Raw genomic sequence first — 20,165 nt, forward strand, 5'->3', positions numbered from 1 at the left:
GGCAGCCACTCCGGGCGGGCGCGGGGGTCACCGGGGAGCGCTCGGCCGGGACCCGGTGCGTGGTGCGTCCCAGGGGAGCTGCGGGGCGCCGGGCCGCGGCGCGGGGCGGAGCCGGGGCGGGGCTCCGACCCGGATCTCACTGGACGTGGGGCAGCCCCGACCCAGGCGTGGCCCAGACACCCCGCGCGGTTTCTGGTGGGTTAGGAGGGGAAGTCGCTGCCTTTCTCAGCCGCCGCCACCCCAGCGTCTCCAGGCTCGAGTTCAGCCTCCGAGTTGCAGCCGCCGGAAAGCCTGTCCCCAGAAGGAAAGCATCTGCCCCTGGACGTAGTTCTCCGGAGGGTGGTGGGCTTTGTTGCGGGCCGCAGAGGCTCCGGGGACTGCCCCAGCCTGCGGGGAGAGGGCGGGAGGGGGCCGGAGGACCCCTCAGGGCGCGGGCCGCAGTTGGGGCTCTTGCCAGGCAGGGGCGCTGAGCCGGGCTCCTAGGTTCCGAGGACCCTGCGAGTGCCCGCGTTGATTTCGCGCGCCCTCCCCTCATCCGCCAGGTGACCCAAGCCTTATGCCCAGCATCCGTTGGAGCGACTTCTTCTGCGCACCCTTCTGATTCTGTTTCTCAAGATTACCCTCTCCCTCCCGGAAACGGTGGCGCGAACTGCAGGTGCCCGCCTGAGGCCCCGAGGACCTGCGGTCTCTGCGGAGAGCTGCACCTGGGGAGAAGGGCTGGGATCCCAGCTGCCTTCTGTGCCGGTGGCCCCCATGCTGCTGTCATGGTTAGCAGGACTAGCGGCTGGACTAGTCTTCCTGCATTTCTTGCAGAAACTCGCGTTCCCTTACTTCTGGGACGATTTCTGGTACCTGCTGAAGGTGGTACGTTATGGAATTCGGTTGGAGATGTACGTACTCAAAGGGGAGCTGTTCACTGTCCTGGATAAATTCCTGAGTCTCGCCAAGAAGCAGCCCCAGAAACCTTTCATCATCTATGAGGGAGACATCCACACCTATCAGGATGTGGACAAAAGGAGTAGCAGGGTGGCCCACGTCTTCCTGAACCATTCCACGCTGAAAAGGGGGGACACCGTGGCTCTGCTGATGAGCAACGAGCCTGACTTCGTCCACGTGTGGTTCGGCTTGGCCAAGCTGGGCTGCGTGGTGGCCTTCCTCAATTCCAACGTTCGCTCCAACTCCCTTCTGCACTGTATCCGCAGCTGTGAGCCCAGGGCCCTCGTGGTAGGCGCAGGTAAAGTACCGGGTGAGGGTCACCCAACCCCCCCCCCCGCCGCCCTTTTTTGTTAGAACAGTTCACAATTAATACTTTGGGTATGTGATGAAGTGTGCATAGTAAGGATACAAAACAGTTTTACAGTTCTGTGACTCGTGGTTTAATTCTCCCTCTCCCATTTCCACCACTTTCTCTGTTGTAGATGAGTAAATACCAAGACAAGTTTAAAAACTTTTCTGAATCCTCTGCTTCTTACTGTTTTGGGGAGAGGGGGCAGTTTTATGGTTATTGATGTCTTCAGTGAATGTAAGAACACAGAGAGATAGAACTTGGTATGTTTTAAAATTTTGTCCCATCTGACAAAATTATTTGATGAGTAGGAAAGGTATCTTGATTTCATGGCAGAATACCTACCTGCCCCTAATAGTAACACTATCAAGGTTGACTACATTTGAAGAACAAATATATTTAATCTGAATTGCATGAATTCTTATCTTCATGTCTGCTTTTATTTTGCACTGCTTGCAAGCTAGGATTTGCCTAGCAAGTTTGGGTTCCCATCTCCTAGCCAGTGGGCGGGCTCTTGGCAGACTTGGCAGACTCTCTCTCTTACCCCAGCCCTGTCTGTCATCTTTTTTTTTTTTTTTTTTCCCCCTGTCAGTAGGTTCTAGTCTTCTCCCTCCTCCCTTGAAGTTAGGCTTTGGATGCACATGTTGACACAGAACTACAAGGGAAAGGTTTTGGTTGATACTAATTAACAAAGAACCTAGGAAGATGGGTCGCACAACCAAGTGGAATTGAAGTATGACCAGTGATACTTATTTGGTGTAATCTAATGGATTTGTGCATATTTTTTTTTGCACGAGGAGAGGCAGGTGGAGGATGAGGAGGATCCACAGCAAGGGCCTTAGTGAAAGTACTTAAGTAGTTTAGACTAAGAGATACACACTGACACCTCATATAGAGTTTTTAGATTTATAGAGCAATTATGAAAAATTATCTACGTTTATACATTAGTGATCTCGGAAGTGTAGAACTTTACAAGTAACCTTTATCCTATAACACTTGCATATCACACAATAATGGGTTAGGGATATATAGTACAAAAGTTAGTTTTTCAAGACTTTCATTTCTGCTCATTCCCCTTGTCCTTCCAGCTCAAGTTGTGACCTGAGAAAGTAGCAAAATGTTTACACTCAAGCACTGATTTTATCTTGTTTAATCTAAAGGAGTGGAGAAGCTGAATAGTCTCTCTTGTCTATTTTTTGTTCCTTTTTTTTTTTCATTCAGTAGTCATATCCTCCAAGACTGAAATTCAATCCCTTATCTTGGAACGAGGTTAACTAGTGTGATGAACTTCCTCTGAACTGTAACAATAAGTAGGATAAATGAGTCATACAGAATTTTGACATCGTGGTGAACAGGGGCAAGTGATAAATGTGAATGCAGCAGAAAAAAATACCATTCATCTCTGGATATATTCCAACATTTTATTGCTCAATCTAATTCAGATAGCAGTTTCTAGAGCAAATCGAAATTTGGTTGTGCTAAAAATTGATAAAGCCATAAATTCCTTTTACAAGAGCAAACTAAGAGGGCCAGGGTATCCCTAAAAAGATTTCAGTGGCCATGTTATTGAAGCCAACCTGAGAAACATCCTATAGCCAGTCTCCTGAGGGATTCCTCTGAGAGTGTATAGGGCTGGTTACCTCTCAGCAAAGAACAGTCAAACTTGGCTCTTGACTGAGTGGTTGCCTAATTAGGAACAATTAATTTTGCAGTTCTACTTGTGCCAAAGTCTTGCTTTGCTTGCCAATAACTAAATTGCATTGTTTCCTTGTTTTTGACTTTTACACCAACAGTGAATTTTTATATATAAAAGCCGATTTGGGATGCTGGAGTTTTAAGCCAAAACCATTTAGTCAATATGCTTAGTAATAGATAGGTGGAGAAACCAACCTTAAATCTTATTAACAGTTCTTTTTAGCATATCTTTAGAATATATAAATTACATATGTTTTTCAAAGATGGGACAATTGTATTTTATGTAATTACTGGGTTGTGTATTTTTTGTTTGTTTTGTTTGTTTTGTTATTGTTTGTTTTTTGGTAGGATGTGGCTTATCACAGGGACTTTTCTGTATTTGAAGCTCTTAGCCTGAAATACTGTATTCTTGGCATCTTGAGTCAAATTAGTGAACAATATATACATGCAGTTTTTAGAGCTTTAAATTTTAGAGGTCTTAGAGTCTCATGGAGTGTTTCTAATGGAGATGTATCATCATTAAACCATTATATCCCCGGGGAAAGTGTACTGAGAAAGAAATGAGTCAAAGGGTTTAGATGGAGATAACCCAGACAGATTTGGATTTCAATTATGGTCTACCAGTTCTTAGCTCTGTCATTGAGGAAAAGGTCATCAGTTGCCCTGGGTCTCATTTTACTTAGTTGTAAAATGGTGACAAAACCAATCTACTTCACAATGTAATTCTGAGATTAAATGAGGTAGCTTTTGTAAAGTGACTAGCTGAGTGCCTGGTATGTACTAACTGGAGCTGTAGTGAATTGAAATAATTGCTATTATTATTATTATAAAGTCATCTGAGGCTTTTAATAAGGAAACTTGCTTGGATTTTGCTGCTACAATCTAATTTGGTGTTAGCTATAAGAAAGGCTGGTAAGTAGTTTGGTATAGGACCTCAAGCACCTTACTTTGGTATGTTTTAACAACATTTTATTTTCCAGAAGTTATATAGAACCGATTTCAAACAGGTTTTATAGGCAGGCCAGATAATGCCTTTTTTTTTTTTTAAGATTTTATTTATTTATTTATTTATTTATTTATTTATTTATTTATTTAGAGGGAAAGAGTGAGCAGGGGGAGGGGCAGAGAGAGAGAATCTCAAGCAGACTCCCTGCTGAGCCTGGGACCCAAAGCCAGGCTCCATGTCAGGACCCTGAGATCATGAGCTGAGCTGAAATCAAGTGGATTTCAAGCTAAGCCACCCAGGAGTCCCCAGATAATGTCTTATAATTCTGTCTTCAGGAATAAGTCAAAGGAAAAGATGTCAACTAATCTCCCGGGCAAATTGTTACTGTCATTAACAAAAATATTAACAGTTGCCCTTTACTCAAGGCTGATTATGTAAAAGATACTCTCAGTGATTCCAAGAGGCAGGTACAGAACTATATATTGGCAGCAGAGGGAAAGACATTCACTGAGAACAACTTAGTTTGCAGAGCAAAGATTCAAAAGCTCATCTCTGATACAAGACTGTGTTGTACTATATAGCCCAGTTGTTTCTGAGGCTGGTCAGTCCCCTTTTGATATAACTAGGAAAAGATATGCATTCCAGTTTTATAAAAATACTAAAATAAAGGTTGCTAATATTAAGATACCAGGTTTTTCATATACAGATAACTAGAAAAAAATTAAATGTTTTTAAAACTCTTACTCCTTTCTCTCACAGTCTGAAGATTCAAAAATACTTGCCAGGAAGTTTCCTATCTGTATAATGTGGTTTTGAAGATGTATTAAATGGCATTTCAGATTTCCCTGGAAATTTCAATGCTTATTGAAAATTAAATAGTCTTAGGTTAAACCTAGTCCTTTCCTCCCAATATTTCAACTTCGATTATTACTAATGGTGCCTGTGACCAAGATTATCATCTACCTCTATATGCTATTCTCTTTACTTAGAATAAACAGGAAAATGTTGGGATGCTTGGATATCACTTTAAAAAGTCTATGTAGGGCACCTGGGTGGCTCAGTTGGTTAAGCGACTGCCTTCAGCTCAGGTCATGATCCCAGGGTCCTGGGATCGAGTCCCGCGTCGGGCTCCCTGCTCTGCGGGGAGCCTGCTTCTCCCTCTCCCACTCCCCCTGCTTGTGTTCCCTCTCTCGCTGTGTCTCTCTCTGTCAAATAAATAAATAAAATCTTAAAAAAAAAAAAAGTCTATGTAATTATATTCTTTGACCCATTTAGCAATAATAATAATAATAATGTTAACAATAAATAATAATAACCTCTTCCATTTCTAAAGTACTTTATGAATTACAAATTGTTTATATGTATATTATCTTATGTGACTCTCATTACAGCCATAGCCTTGTTTTAAAGGGAGGGAAACCATGGTTTAGAGCGGGCAAACCATCTCCTCAAGCTTACACATGTAGAAGAAGTAATGTACAGTTTGGAGCTGGGATTTTCTGATGTGAAAACCTGCTGGGTACACCTTTGTCTTTGTCCTTCTGCTCCTGTTCTTTCCCCCATCGCCATCTTTTCCTTTCCTTTCCCCATCCCTTCCTGCTCCCCACCCCCTTTCCTTCCCTGTCTCTCACCTTCCATCTATCCACCTACTTCCTTTCAGTACCTTTTCCACTAACCGCTCCTGCCTCAGGTGTGGTATGACTATTCACAGCGACCCAGTAGAATGGTCAAGTTCTAGTCATTATTTGTGCGGACTCAGGACCAGGCCCAGAACAAGGATATAATAAGCTCTTTGAGTGGAGGAAGTTTGTTTTGTTCACTGCTAAATTCTCAGAACTTAGCACAAAGGAGATGCTCAACAAATATTTATTGCCAGTATGAATGAATGACCTCATGAAAAAGTACGAGGTACATATGGATACTCCGTAACTTCTTATTTACTTGCATATTTTTGCTAATAAATTGTCCCTCTGCTGTCCATTTGGTAACTGATTTTGATAGTAGATGTATCAGTGGAATTTCTTTGTTGTGTTATTTTATATGAATGTTGCTAATTGTTAGAATCATGACTCCCCATAAGTACGAAGCGCTTTAGATACACTAAGCATCTCCAGAGTTTCGGATTTATTTGCATGTATGTATTTTGTACTTTCTCCTTTCTTAATATACAAAAATTACTCTAAGTGTATAACTAAAAAATATATATTAATATTACCCTGAACTCTTACTTTGGATTCAATGGTATCAACATGTTTGGAAGGGTTTTGTGTTCCTGTTCATAAGAAACGGCTCTAATAATTTATAGTAAGGCATGCAGATTTGCCCTGTTAGTTTTCCTGAACTGTTGCATTCAGACTGTGCAGGGCAAATGTGCCATTATAATTCTCCAAATGACTTTCAGCCATAAAGGCATCTACTTTTTAAAGACCAAGAGGAAGGGTTAGAGGAAAAATAAAAAACCTTTAAGTTTTATAGAAAGGAATATGTATTCAGATAGATAAGAAACATGGCTCATGTAAACTTTTATTATTTAACCCAGATATTGTGATAACCTCACATCTATTTTCATTCTTAGGACATTTTTGTATTTTTACTTATATTTAGTAGAATGAATGGCTGTTTTGCATTTTTATTTTCCATTTTAGACTCAGCTCAGTCAAAGATGACCTCCATCCCAAAAGAAAATTGCTCATTTCAATAGGAAGGTTAAGTGGCTTCATGATTCCCTAGCTGGAAAAGACAGTGTTCTAAGCACTGATACACGTGTGGTTTTTTTCTTTTCTGATCATGGGGACACTGACTGGGGTTCTTATTTACATTATCTGCTGAACATGTGTTCACTCTAAGGGAATGATGTTTGAATGCTGGCAGGAGCAAAAACTATTTAAAAGGAGATTGTGCCTACTCAGAGATGTGTCAGGGCTAAGTGGGAGAAATACACATCTTGGAGTCAGGCAAACATGGGCTTAAACCCTAACTCTGACGTTAACTGACTGCTAACACATAGCAGATGATCAATGAGTATCAGTGGGTCTTGTGCAAATTAAATGTAAGGAACACGACAGGGTGCCTGGACCATAGTATATATTCAATAAATGGTTGCCATAATTATTTTTAATTGCATAGAAGCAGAGACATATATGCAAAGTAAAAGTGTCTGCCTTTGCTATGGGCAGATGGCCATCAGGAGGCAGATCCAGGCACATGGCCCGGGACCCAAGCGAACTGGTTTTAAGCAGCTGTTCTGTCCTCCCCCGTAGCATTGTGACCATATCTACTTCCCAACCCTCAGGAGCTAGAGCTGGAATGGTGTCAGAGAAGTTAGGAGCCAGATGGTTAGCTCTTCTCTGGCCGAGAAAAGGAGGATTCTTCCACTTATAACCAGAAAGGAATGTGGAAAATAACTCTGATGGCGTATGAATCTTGTAGATATATTACCTTGGAATTGCCTTTTTGCCAATTTATAGTTTACTTACTGATTAGTCTGTGTCTAGAGAGCTCTTCCGTGCATTTACTAGTTTTTACTACTTTGTCATTGAAAAATAGCAAGCCAAATACATCATGGCGTTGTGGTCCCATTTGGGTAATAATTATTCATTGGCAATGGGAGATGTGCTGGAAATAAAATCAAATGAAGTGTTCTACTTTTTACTTTCTTGAACAATTTTACCCATAATAAATATGCTCTCTGTCCCTCAAAACGTAGGGACAGCTGAGCGTGAAAACACATAAGCCCACTTACAAACTTGTTTGCATATATTCAGGGCAGCTAATAAAATCATTTCTATGTTATCACAATCGAAAAGACTTGTGCTTCTGTGCACTTCCTAGGATTATTATGATTATTAATAAACTAATATTTGTTAGACTAGCTGGCACATTATTCATGGTGAGATGAGTTTCTGGCCTGATATGAATTGCCTTAGGATATTGCATACTTAAGCATCAATTTTGTTAGAGCCTGCCCATGCTTTCTATGGAAAACCTGTTGAGTGGCTCTAAGTAGTAGGAGGGTATTTATAAGCATGAAGTGAGACCTATAATTTCACTTTGGATTCTGTGTGAATATTGCTTTGGAATGTGGAAAGCTCAAGGTAACCATTTGTCCTGGAATTCCATATAAGTTGTCTTCATGCCTAAAAGTTTCAGTGTTTGCCAGTGTATTAAGAACTATAAGCTATTCCTTTGAAGCATTAGCTTGTTTTATGTAAAATAAGATAACTTTAAGAGCTTTTAATGCAGGATGAATAACATAATTCATACTAATGGCATAGTAGAGGGATATGTTAAATTTTACTCCTTGTCCTTATAGTGTCAGTAATGTGAATAAGAGACAAGATGATGTAGAAACAAATTAATTGGTACAAAAAGAGCTGAAGGATCATGAGCAGAGATCATAATTTACCTGTTTTTCTAAAGATTTCATTTATCTATTTGAGAGAGAGAAAGCGGGGGAGGGGCAGAGGGAATGAGGGAGGGAGAAGCACACTCCCTGCACAGCAGGGAGCCCAACTCCCAACTTGAGGCTTGATTCCAGGGCTCCATCCCAGGACCCCGAGATGATGACCTGAGCTGAAGTCAGATGCTTAACTGACTGAGCCACCCAGGCAGCCCTCTAATGTACCCATTTTAATGCTTGCAGCACTACTTAATGAAGTGCCTTGCATATTTGAGAAATAGTATGAGTTTCTTAAAAGGACCCTATTGCTGTGAAAGCCTTCTACATCATACAGCCTTGTGCTGTGAGGTAGACTTTGCTCAAGGTCATAAAATATTCAGGTGTCGCATTTTCTTTTCTTTTTTTTTTTTTAAGATTTTATTTATTTATTTGTTTTTTTTTTAGAGAGCGAGCAAGAGAGAAACAGTATGAGAGGGTAGAGGGTCAGAGGGAGAAGCAGGCTCCCCGCAGATTAGGGAGCCCAATGCGGGACTCGATCCCAGGACTCTGGGATCATGACCTGAGCCGAAGGCAGACGCTTAACCATCTGAGCCACCCAGGCGCCCTCAGGTGTTGCATTTTCTTATAGCGGTTTTCTATCAAGACCTGCATCTCCAGGGGATCCCATGGGCAGAGCTCAATTCCATACCCAGATCTCCCTCCAGCACCCACAGTGTGTGTGCGCCAGGGGCAGTGAGCGGAGGTATGGATTAGGACACACGTCATTCATTTGAGGGCTTATAGTTCAACAGGTTTCGATGGTAGTACCCTTCACTGAAGAGTAAATCTTCATGAAACATAGCCAGGTGTCCTCGAGGTATATAAAAACGTGCTATTTTGCATCAGGACTTACTATTCAGAGTTTACTTTCAAAATGACACTGAACCTTTTCATTTTGTTAAGGAATACTGACAGTGATAAATAAATCGTCATTTTTTTATCCTCTACAAGACTTTTCAGATTTTTATTTCAATTTTCGTTATCCTCAACCACATTACCTACGACTGTTGAAGAAATAATTTAATAAAATTCTGTAGAATTCTGAATGTCTCAGCTAAGTCAATTTAATTTTAACCTTTGAAGGGAACTAAATTTTATTTCCTCTAATTCTTAGGAACCTGCTCACTTCCTTTCTCTTCTAAAACTCATCCCACTCTTTGTAAACGTTGAGTGTTTCTTTAGACTCTACAATTCCAAAAAAGATATGGAGCCACAATTACTCATATGGTAACTTTCTTTGCACTTATTTTGCCTACTTAGACTTACAGATCATTACAAACATTTTATAAGTTTATGCTGTTAATTTACAATTCCAGACGAGAGATTTGAAATTAAGATAATGAAATGAGTCAACTCAGAGACTTGTACTTACACATTCAAATTGCCAGAAAGAGTCATTAAAACAAGATTGGGGCACCTGGGTGGCTCAGTGGGTTAAGCATCTGACTTTTGATTTCAGCTCAGGTCCTGATCTCAGAGTTGTGAGGTTGGGTCCTGCCTCGGGCTCTGAGCTGGGCATGGAGCCTGCTTAAGATTCTCTCTCCCTCTGCCCCTCCCCCGCACCATTCCCCACCCCACCCCTACACTCTCTCTCTCAAAAACAACAACAACACGAAATTAAAAGAAAATAGAAAGTCTCGATCATTTGTTTGTCCTGGTTTTTTTCATATATTTGTGGCTTATTCTTCCCCCAGCATTCCCTGTGATTTTTCACTTCTTACCGAAGCAATCTGTAGCTAGCAGCATGCTGTGTATGCTCAGTGAAACTCTGGACTCTTACAGTTTATTTTATGTGGATTTGTGACAGAAATAAAAATTAATTCAAAAAAGTTCAAGTCCCAGTCGGCCTCCCTACCCCCTGCATATGAACTCCTTATCATTTTGTGGGTTTCCTTAGTTGTATTACAGGTTTCATTTGTGAACTACTTGGTCTAATTTGACATGTTTCTCTTGCTGTTTCTTTGTGATCAGTCTGGATTATAGATTTTGAGGAACTAAATCATGAGTTTTTCTCAAATGTATTATATTACAGTAGAACTAAATAGTGGCTGACAGATGGCTTTTTGAGGTTACCAGATACTGATTTCCATTTCCAAAAAAAATGTTTAATGCAGAACACCGAGTTCAGCTTCAAAGCAGAATATATCTTGTAATTATTTTTGAAGTTGTGTTAAAAAATTTAGAAAAAAATATAATTGGATGGAAAGGCTCATATTTACATGTACTTGAGCTTTTTACCAGGGTATATTTTACATTTAATAACATTATTTTTTATAATTGATTTCTTTTATGAGGTAATGTATAGATTTTAGGGATAATTAGCCACAGGTTAGAATAACAGTTCTGTCCACCAACTTGTGACTTGGTGTATTCTTTTTCCAGGGCTGCTATAATAAACTCTCGCAAACTGGGTTGCTTAAAACAAAAGAAATTTATTCCCTCGCCGTTCTGGGAGCTAGAAGTCCAAAATAAAAGTGTCTGCTGGGCCATGCTCCCTCTAAAGGATTTAGGAAAAAGTCTTCCTTTGCCTCTTCCTAGCTTCTGGCAGTTGCTGGTACTCTTTGACATGCCTCACATTAACTCCAAAGGCCAGTGGGATATTACTGCTTAATATCTCTAAGGACGTTAAGGTAGAGTTTAAGATAAATAACGTTGCACTCAGAAATCCCTTATATCTTAAACAAGTATGACGTTTTATAGGAATACCAAACTAAAATTAGAGCACCTTTGTGGAATATAAGTGTCAAACTTCCGTGTTAGAGATCCATATTAAAGTAGGGAAGTGTTAAATTTTAAAGGTATTTAAAAACTATAAATAACTGTGTCTTTACTCTAGAAAAAAATATGAGGCCTCACTGGCTTATACAAAAGACTCTCTGGGAATGTTGATGCTCTGCTTCCTTTATGTCCTACATAGTGCTGGGTACCTTAATAAATATTTCCTCCTCAGGGACTCACGCCCACCTTCTGCCTCTCTTCTTCTCTACCCCAGCTCCTCCTGAGCAAATGACGTTTTCTTCTACATTAATGACCAAATTAAGTAAGAAGGTTGGGTGTAGTCTCCCAAATTAATGCAACATAGCCTCTCCTCTCTAAGTGTTCTTTTGTTTTCTGTACAGTAGAGGCTTCCTGGGAGTTGTATCCTTTTTTCCTTTCTGAAACCTGAATTGCAGCCCTGACCCTTGGTCTTGTGAGACTCTCAAGTTCTTCAGGCCTGAAGACACCAGTGTTTCAGGCTTTTCTACTTCTTGCTTTCCTTGTTGCTTGGCATTGGTTCTAGGTGGGCCTTGGGTCCCACTGCTGCCGATGGAGATTGTGCTCTCTTCAGCCTGCTCCCACCTGCCATTGTTGCACCTTGCTGGGCACTGGGACCTTCCTGCCTGTTGAGGAAGGCATTCATTTCCTCCTTTTGCTTTCAAAGACTTTCACCTTTGGTTATCCTGATCCAGAGAAAAGGGCATCTCTAAATTTCCTCACTTAACTTTTGGCTCTGAAACGGTCCCTAAACCATAATGATCTCATGACTCTGGAGGGGTCAGTAGAGTTTCCCGAACATATTGCATTATAGTAGAATTAAACAGTGACACACAGATGGCTTTGTGGAATAATGAGCTACCGAGGTATATTTCAATGAAAATGTTTACTGTGGTATCCTGAGCACAGATTTAAAGTAGAATATAAAAATAGAATTTCATTAAAACATTGGGGGGGGAAAAGCCATAATCTGAATCATGGTGTCTCCAGAATTCAATTTGAATCAGCCTATTTGCATTTATTAAATCAGGTGGTAACCAGATTTCCCTTCCAGTTGGTCACGTTGAATCGGAATGGTAAAATGGCTATGATATCAATCATCCCAATGAAGAGGAAGTCAGCATCGTAGTGACATTTTATCCCTGTTCCAACAGAGAAAAGAAAACACAAGTTAATGGTTTGAGATTCCTGTTTTATTTATCTCTTCCTAAACCTCTGGTTTTTAGATCTGCTTGGAACTGTAGAAGAAATCCTTCCGAGCCTCCCAGAAGGTATCACTGTTTGGGGGATGAACGATTCTGTTCCACAAGGCGTAACCTCACTCAAAGAAAAACTGGGCACAGCGTCTGACAAGCCCATGCCTCACAGCCTCCATGTGGCTTTAAGCCTCAAGTCTCCTCATCTTTATATTTTTACCTCTGGAACAACAGGTAGGATCCATTTCTTGTCGAGAATTGAAAAGAATGCAGCATATTTCCAAGCAACAGCAGTCACCATGGGTCTCACCAAACATCTGAGCAAGCACGCATCCAAGAAGTCCCAAGGTTCTTAGATCTTAGAACTCTCAAACTTGGATGACTTTGCTCTCACCGCAACTTGGCAAGTTCCCATGTTCACTTGGCCATTGTCTCATTTAGAAAGATTTTCTTCAAGTGTCATTGAAGACCTTGGACTGAGTGCAGACCTTGATATGGCCCAGTTGCTCAGAGTGTGAAATTTGGCCAACTTCTTTGGCAAGATAGCTGCTGACTTCTCTGTTCCTTAAGATTCCTGATATATAAAATGAAGAGATTAGTTTACTAATTATCTTCCTGGATCAAAAAATCCATCGGTCTACTTTAAGACAGTCTTCTGTGTTCTTGTGTACCCTCTTAAATCCTAAATACAATCCAGCTATAGCTGTAGTTTAAGCACAGGTAGCAGGCTCTCGGGCTTTTCCTTAGGGAGATTGGAATGTGTGACAAACAGGAAGTCTTGAAAGCAGTGGGGGGTTGGGAGAAGATGCAAAATAGAATCAAGTAACTAAACATCCCCCCTCCCTTTTTGTAGGTAAAAAAATCGTAACACCCCAAAATAAAAAGAATAATTAAACTGCCTAAGAATTCAAAAGAAATGGTAAACCTGACTGACTCTTAGGAAAAGGTGAATGGTATTTATGGTAGGCTAAATAAGCTTTTGTCATTAATGTGAAGATGACTGGGGGTTTGAATTAGAGAAATGAAAAATATTCTGTTAACTAATTTCCTAGGCACAGGTGGTATTGTAAGCAAACTACTATTGCATCAGTAAAGTTTTCTTACCTTTCTCGTGTTCTCTTCTCTTTCTGTGTGTGTGTGTCTGTCTCTTTTTTATTTACTATTTAGAGTCTAACAATGATCTCTTTTAGATTGGAGAGTAGACTATACTTTTGACATTGTCTAGAACAGCTTTGTTAAATGAACTGGAAAGTGCTAATGTGTCTCAAGTTGTCAGCATACATTCAGTCTGACTTTGGACTTTGAAAGAGACAATGAAATTTCAGAAATGATATGCTTTGAAAACTTTCAACGGAAGGTATTTAACCAATTTATCCGTATGGCTGTTTTCTTGTGAAAAATAGAAAGTGATTGGTCTTCCAAACATTCTTCACCACTCCCCACCCTTGGCCCAAAGAGAACAGGCAGCGGGGGGGTGGGGGTGGGGCCCTGGATGGCTGTTAGTGGAGTGTCCAACTCTTGATTTTGGCTCAGGCCATGATCTCAGGGTCATGACATTGAGCCCCTCATCAGGCTCTGCACTGAACATGGAACCTGCTTAAGATTTTCTCTCCCTCTCCTTCTGCCCCTCCTGCTCACTTGCACATACTCTCTCTCTCTCTCAAAAAATAAAAAAATAAAAAATAACAAGCCAGAGCTACTAGCTTTTTTTTTTTTTTTTTAAGATTTTATTTATTTATTTGACAGAGAGAGACACAGTGAGAGAGGGAACACAAGCAGGGGGAGTGGGAGAGGGAGAAACAGGCTTCCCGCTGAGCAGGGAGCCCGATGTGGGGCTCGACCCCAGGACCCTGGGATCATGACCTGAGCCGAAAGCAGTCGCTCAATTGACTGAGCCACCCAGGTGCCCCCAGAGCTACTAGCTTTTGTTTTCCAAGATTGAAACCAGATTGTTCTATGCATTTATATAACAGGCCAGAAGCAAAAGCACTACTGATTTTTATTTTATTTGATATTTATGTTAAAGTTATATAGCACAGAGATGAAAAATTCTAATAGTTTTAGAAATTTTAGAGAAAAGTACCCTGCTTTTCTCCTTCTCCAAACCAACTACATTCAGTATTTTTAGATCTTTCTTTTTGGAATCACCTCCATTTCTCTGCATGGAATGTGTATCTTACTGGATACTTAATAGATGCTTACTGAAAATTATCTACTGATTTTCCATGGTGGAAATGAGGATTTGTCTTCTCTCACCAACCACTCTCTCTCTCCATTCATTTCTTTCTCTCTGGTGCAGATACTTTCTTTCCCCGTCACACTAATATCGCGTCGTCTTGAAATTTGACTGGATTGGTATCAGTTATCGCAATTTAGTAAACACTATTATTGCCTTCCATGTAAAATTCCCCTCAACCTGGAATTAACCACTGTTTTTATTTGTTTGCTTGCTTGCTTAGTTTTCTATACGCCTATTGCTGGTTCGTACTCGCCCCTTTGTCAAAAAGATAACTCACCTTTGATATTGATAAGATAGTCTGTATATTGTCAAGCCTTGTTCTTGGCCGCCTTTTTCCCGGAGCCTCCCCATGATTTCACTGTCAACCCCTCGCTCTCTGGCTGTCCTGGGTTTATTTTTCACCATTGTCCTGGGAATTCCCTTCAGTTCTTTCCTTTTTCTGATCCCGTAATTCCTAGATCCTAAATTAGTTTCCTCAGTTTCGTTTTCATTTTATCACTGCACTGCTTTCAGTAGTAGCTAGCTGTCTGCTAAAAAGTATTTAGGAGGGGAGCTCTTGGGTGGCTCCGTCAGTTGAGCATCAGACTCATCAGACTCGATTTTGGCTCAGGTCATGATCTCAAGGTCATGAGATAAAACCCCATGGCAGGTTCCATGCTTAGGGGGGAGTCTGCTGGAGATTTTCTCTCTCTCCCTCTGCCCCTCCCCATGCTTGTGTGCACGCGCCCTCTCTCTCTCTCTCGCTCTCTCACTCTTTCTCTCTCTGTTTCTTTAAAATAAATAAATCTTAAAAAAAAAAAAAAAGAGTATTTAGGAGGTAAATTCTCTAAGTCCTCACGTCCGGAAATACTCTTATCCTTGTCTGTGTAGCATTCTAGTTTAGACACAATTTTTATCCTGGGGTTTGAGGACATTGTACCGTCTTCTGACTTCCAGTACCCATGATGAGACGTCGTTTTCTTTCTGATTTCTTAGCCTTGACGTGCAAGCTGGTGTTGTTTTTCTCTTTCTTTTTGGGGATTTTTATTATCTTCTGGGAGTCTTCAGTAGTCTCTAACCTGGTGATGACTTGTACTGGGACTTTTATATATCCATTTTGCTGGTAAATTTGTAGGCCTTTTCAGTCTGGAAACTCATATCTTGCAATTCTAGGTACTTGGAAATTAAAGAAAAAAAGTTCTACATCCCCTTCTTTTTCCTTCTTTATTGCTCTTCTTTCTACCCATTCCCTCCTCTTGTATTTGTTTGTTTGTTCATTCTTTTGTCTTTGAAATGCAAACTTTTTATTTATTTTATTTATTTATTTTATTTGTCAGAGAGAGAGAGCACAAGCAGGAGGAGTGGCAGGCAGAGGAAGAGGGAGAAGCAGGCTCCTTGCTGAGCGGGGAGCCCGATGCAGGACTTGATCCCAGGACACTGGGATCATGACCGGAGCTGAAGGCAGCTGCTTAACCAAGTGAGCCACCCAGGCGTCCCGAAACTCAAACTTTATTTAAAGATTGGCCCTCCTGGACTGAGTTATTAATTTTCCAATCTTTTTTATCCCATAAACTTCTCTTATTTTTCATCCACTTTTTGAGAGATTTATCTTCTAAACCTCTGTTCTCTGAAGATGCCCCCCCTTTTTTTTTATAGCGGGCTATTTTTGTATTATTGATTATTTATTATCTTGTATCTCTCAGAGTAGTAGTGATAATTTTTTGAAAATTTCTCCTCTCCACCTTGTGTCTCTTTTTGCCAGCACCCTCTTATCTTTTGGTTTATTTTGGTCTCTATCCTTTATCCTAGAGGATTTCCTTAAATAGCTGGTGACCTTTGGCTGTCAGTTCATATTTAAAGTGCAGATACCGAAACATACACAGAAACCCCCAAAACAGATCCTAGCTCGAAGCTGTGTGTGCCTGAGTAGAATTTGTGGACTGATTGATCTCATCATGCAGGACATTTTGTTGAGGGATTCATGACTGTCAGCATCTTTCAGTTTTGACTGGTAGATTCAGATTCCTCAGATAAGCACCTCGAAGGGTAAAACGAGTAAAATGTAGAAGGGAGCTAGAGGAATAAGCAAACTTTCTCTCATTCCCCTTGTTTGCTCAACATTTCTTCTTCCTCATGTTTCTGGAGGCTCATCATTTCCGGAGAATAAATCTCATAACTTCTACCAGTATGGTGGAAGCCATCTGGCTATCATTTGTTTTATTTTCTGAATTTTAGAACAAATACCAAAAGCATTTATTGACATTCTTCCAAAATTAGTTTGTGAATGATCTTACAGAGGGAAAGTGAGCATAATAATTTAAAAAAGGAAAAAAAGAAAAAAAAAGTACAGGCCATCCAAAAAAAAAAAAAAGGAACGTGATACAAATGTCATCTTCTTTTAGCTTAAATCCTAAGCAACCTGGGGTCCTCTTATGGAGATGAGAGAAGAGCCATGTACAGAATTGGTCATACAGTGGATGTCATGATTTATGAAGATAACACTATCAAAGAGTGTAGCAAACCATGATGCATGCAGCCTCCTTAAAGATTTAATTGACATTTTTTATGAAAAGCGTCTCTCTCTAATACGAACTGGTGTTTTACAACTGAAAACCTTGAGCTGAATTGATTGTAATGGTAATAAATATGATCATTTCTATTAGTATGCCATTTAATGTTAGAAAAGTCACTTGATTCTCATACAGCAAAGCCTTCTGATGTTGATAATGAAGAAGGCGTTGGTGCATGTTAGGACGTGATGTAGAAAGTGAGGCTTTGAAAAAGTGAGCGATGGATAGAGAGTCTGCTCGTGAGCCCTTTTGGCGGGCTGTAATGAAGCCTTTGGGCTGATATTGAACATTTCCTAGCTATTCTTACTACTGGCAAGCCCTGTTTGCCCAAGGTCACCAAAATGGTATATTCCCACATCTGAAAAAATGCAGTGTCTCTGTGTAAAAAAAAGGGTGAGATCAGTTTTGATGCAATTCCTGTCTCTGACCTAGGAGGTTATATGATATCTTGATGAACAAGGGGTGAGCGTTATATAGATTCCCTTTTCTATGACCTTGACCTCATTGTTTCTTAAATAGAACTTCCATAAAGCTCCTTGTTTATAGTTCCATATTTATCTTCCATTCTGTAGGGCACCTGCTCATCAAATTTCTAAGCCTTTCGGGGATTCTGTGGGGGCAAATCATCTTTCTTCAAGGCTCCTCTCAGGTGTCAGCTTCTTGGGTCCACTGTGTCAGTTACCACAGCCATCCATCTGCTTTTCTAGAATCTTGTTGATTTCATCTATAAATCCATTCTTGTTGCCTTGAGGGTCTGTGTATGTGTCTATCTGCCAACTTCTAATTCTGTTATTACTCACTGGGCTTGGCTAAGTAGCCTCAAGAATCTCTAGGAATGCTGTTTAAGCCTGGACAGAGCAGCCATGGGTTCCGCTATTCCTAGAAAGAGAGGGAGGAGGAAAATCAGGTCACTGCCCACTGAGATTTGCCTGGAAGCCAGGTACTGTCATCATCTCAATATCTCTCTTTCCTTCATCTCTCCTTTTTCTTAACCTTATGGAATTTTTCATTTTTCCAAAACTATCTCAGAATTCCCCAAACTATTTATTCCTGCCTCTGGATTGGATTTCTCTTACATCATCTCTCCCTCCTTCGCCCTTCTAATCCCCAACTCATGGGGCACAGCCTCCCTCCCACCTTTATGCCTGGACCTCCTCCTGGACCTGTGAGGAGTTCCAATGCCAGGGATTCATAGAAGGTTAGAAGAGCAGAAGACTTCGGAGCATTTCTCAAAGTGTGTTTCTATGACATGTCCCTTCTCATCTTTAAAGAGATGAAATAAAAATTAAAAAGGGGTGGGATGCCTGGGTCGCTTAGTCGGTGGAGCATCCGACTCTTGATATCACATCTTGATCTCAGTGTTGTGAGTTAAAGCCCCACATTGGGTGTGGAGTCTACCTAAATACATATATGTGTGTGTGTATGTGTGTGTGTGTGTGTGTAGAAAAGAGGCTTTATGACCATGGAAGTTTGAGAAACACCATTAACAAAAATACCAAAGCTTCCATACTGCTGGGCTCCACAAGAGCTTTAAAATGTTAATGTGCTTTCTAACTCTTTAAAGGGGGATGCTAAAATGTACTTTTAACAAACTTTATTCCCCTTTTTCTTCATTCCTTCTTTCAAACTTTAACCTCCATCAACCTTTGATCCCTTTCATTTCTTGGACAATCTCATATCTGTTGTCTCTTTTATCCAAAAAATCTAGGGGATGGGGCGCCTGAGTGGCTCATTGGTCAAGCAACCAACTCTTGATTTCAGCTCTAGCAGATCATGATCTCAGGGTCATGAGCTCAAGCCCTGGGTCGGGCTCCATGCTGGCGTGAAGCCGGCTTAAGATTCTCTCTCTCCCTCTCCTTCTGCACCTCCCCCCCAAAGTCTGAGTACTTTGGATGATTTATAATAAATTAATGAGTTCATTATCACTTAAAGCTAACCAAATTAGGAAGGGAAACATGGCTAATTAGTTTACTAAAGTGCTTTGAAGGAGTGAAATAAGCATACAGATGGAAAACAACTAGATAAATCATCCTTTTCTTTGGCCACACCCCATTTGAAAAATTATTTTAAAGCTGGGTTTCCATGGGATCAGGAACAGTGTGGGAAGTAGGGAATATAGTGACTGAAGAACCATGGGTGAGAAGCAGAAAGTTCTGCTTCCAACTTTCTTGGAAGCAGAAAACACATAAATGTTTGATCCTCTGGATGAAGACAAGAAAGACATTGAATTATCAAGACCAAGGATGGAGCTAGTCTCACCCAAAATCTTTATATGTGGCTTTGATGAGAAAATTTGGACAGATTCCCTGTGTATGTGGATGATGAGAAACTTCCATGTTGTGAGATGCCAAGCTGTCAGGAAGAGCCAGAGAGACTTCTTTTGAAAAAAAATTAATAAATTTTAGCTAGGATAAAGGCAAGATAATGCCAACTTTGCATATGAGATCAGTTGTCTTCCAGTTTAATAGAAATGCAGCACAAAGCTTATCAGAAAATGTCACAGCAGGTACAGCAACAAGGTGGATTTGAGGTTCACCTGGATTAAAGTGTCTAGGAAGCACTAAAGCCTGTGGTTCATAGCTCTGGGCGCTGCTGTGACCAAAAACCCCATAAAAATTTTGGCTTTTATCAGTGAATATGTTGAATCAGAGAAGGAATGATGTCCTACTATTAGTAAGAGGGAGCCCCGGTTGACTGAGTGATGTATAAGTTGGTTACTAAAAACTGTTGAATACAGGATGAAACCAGAGCAAAATTGGAGTTTAGTTTGTATGGAGCTCGTTGTCTGAGTGAGATATATGTTGGGAGATAAAAAGACCAGTGTGAGTCAAATCTCAGTTGGAAAATCAAGCATCATTTCTTTTTCTTTTCTTTTTTTAAAGATTTTTATTTATTTATTTGACAGAGAGAGACACAGAGAGAGAGGGAACGCAAGTGGGGGAATGGGAGAGGGAGAAGCAGGCTTCCCGCCAAGAGGGAACCCAATGCGGGACTCGATCCCAGGACCCTGGGATCATGACCTGAGCTGAAGAAGGACGCTTAATGACTGAGCCACCCAGATGC

At 40.7% G+C, this 20,165-nt stretch overlaps 1 protein-coding gene across 2 annotated transcripts in view; it reads left to right on the forward strand.

Annotated features, from left to right (window-relative positions):
• The first annotated feature begins 63 nt into the window (after nucleotides 1–63).
• Nucleotides 64–20,165, forward strand: part of SLC27A6 (solute carrier family 27 member 6) — a 65,752-nt gene continuing 45,650 nt past the window's right edge. Inside the window, exons 1-2 of one of the 2 annotated variants that reach the window (XM_035014043.1) lie at nucleotides 65–1,234; nucleotides 12,345–12,548. In XM_035014043.1, coding sequence (XP_034869934.1) covers nucleotides 754–1,234; nucleotides 12,345–12,548 — 685 coding nt within the window. In that variant the 5' untranslated portion in view covers nucleotides 65–753. Of the gene's footprint in view, nucleotides 1,235–12,344; nucleotides 12,549–20,165 lie in introns of both variants that reach the window. The other variant, XM_035014044.1, reaches the window with a different exon arrangement.

The sequence above is a fragment of the Mirounga leonina genome, unplaced genomic scaffold (genome assembly GCF_011800145.1).
Source record: "Mirounga leonina isolate KUSES-001 unplaced genomic scaffold, KU_Mleo_1.0 Mir_168, whole genome shotgun sequence".
Lineage (NCBI taxonomy): Eukaryota > Metazoa > Chordata > Mammalia > Carnivora > Phocidae > Mirounga > Mirounga leonina.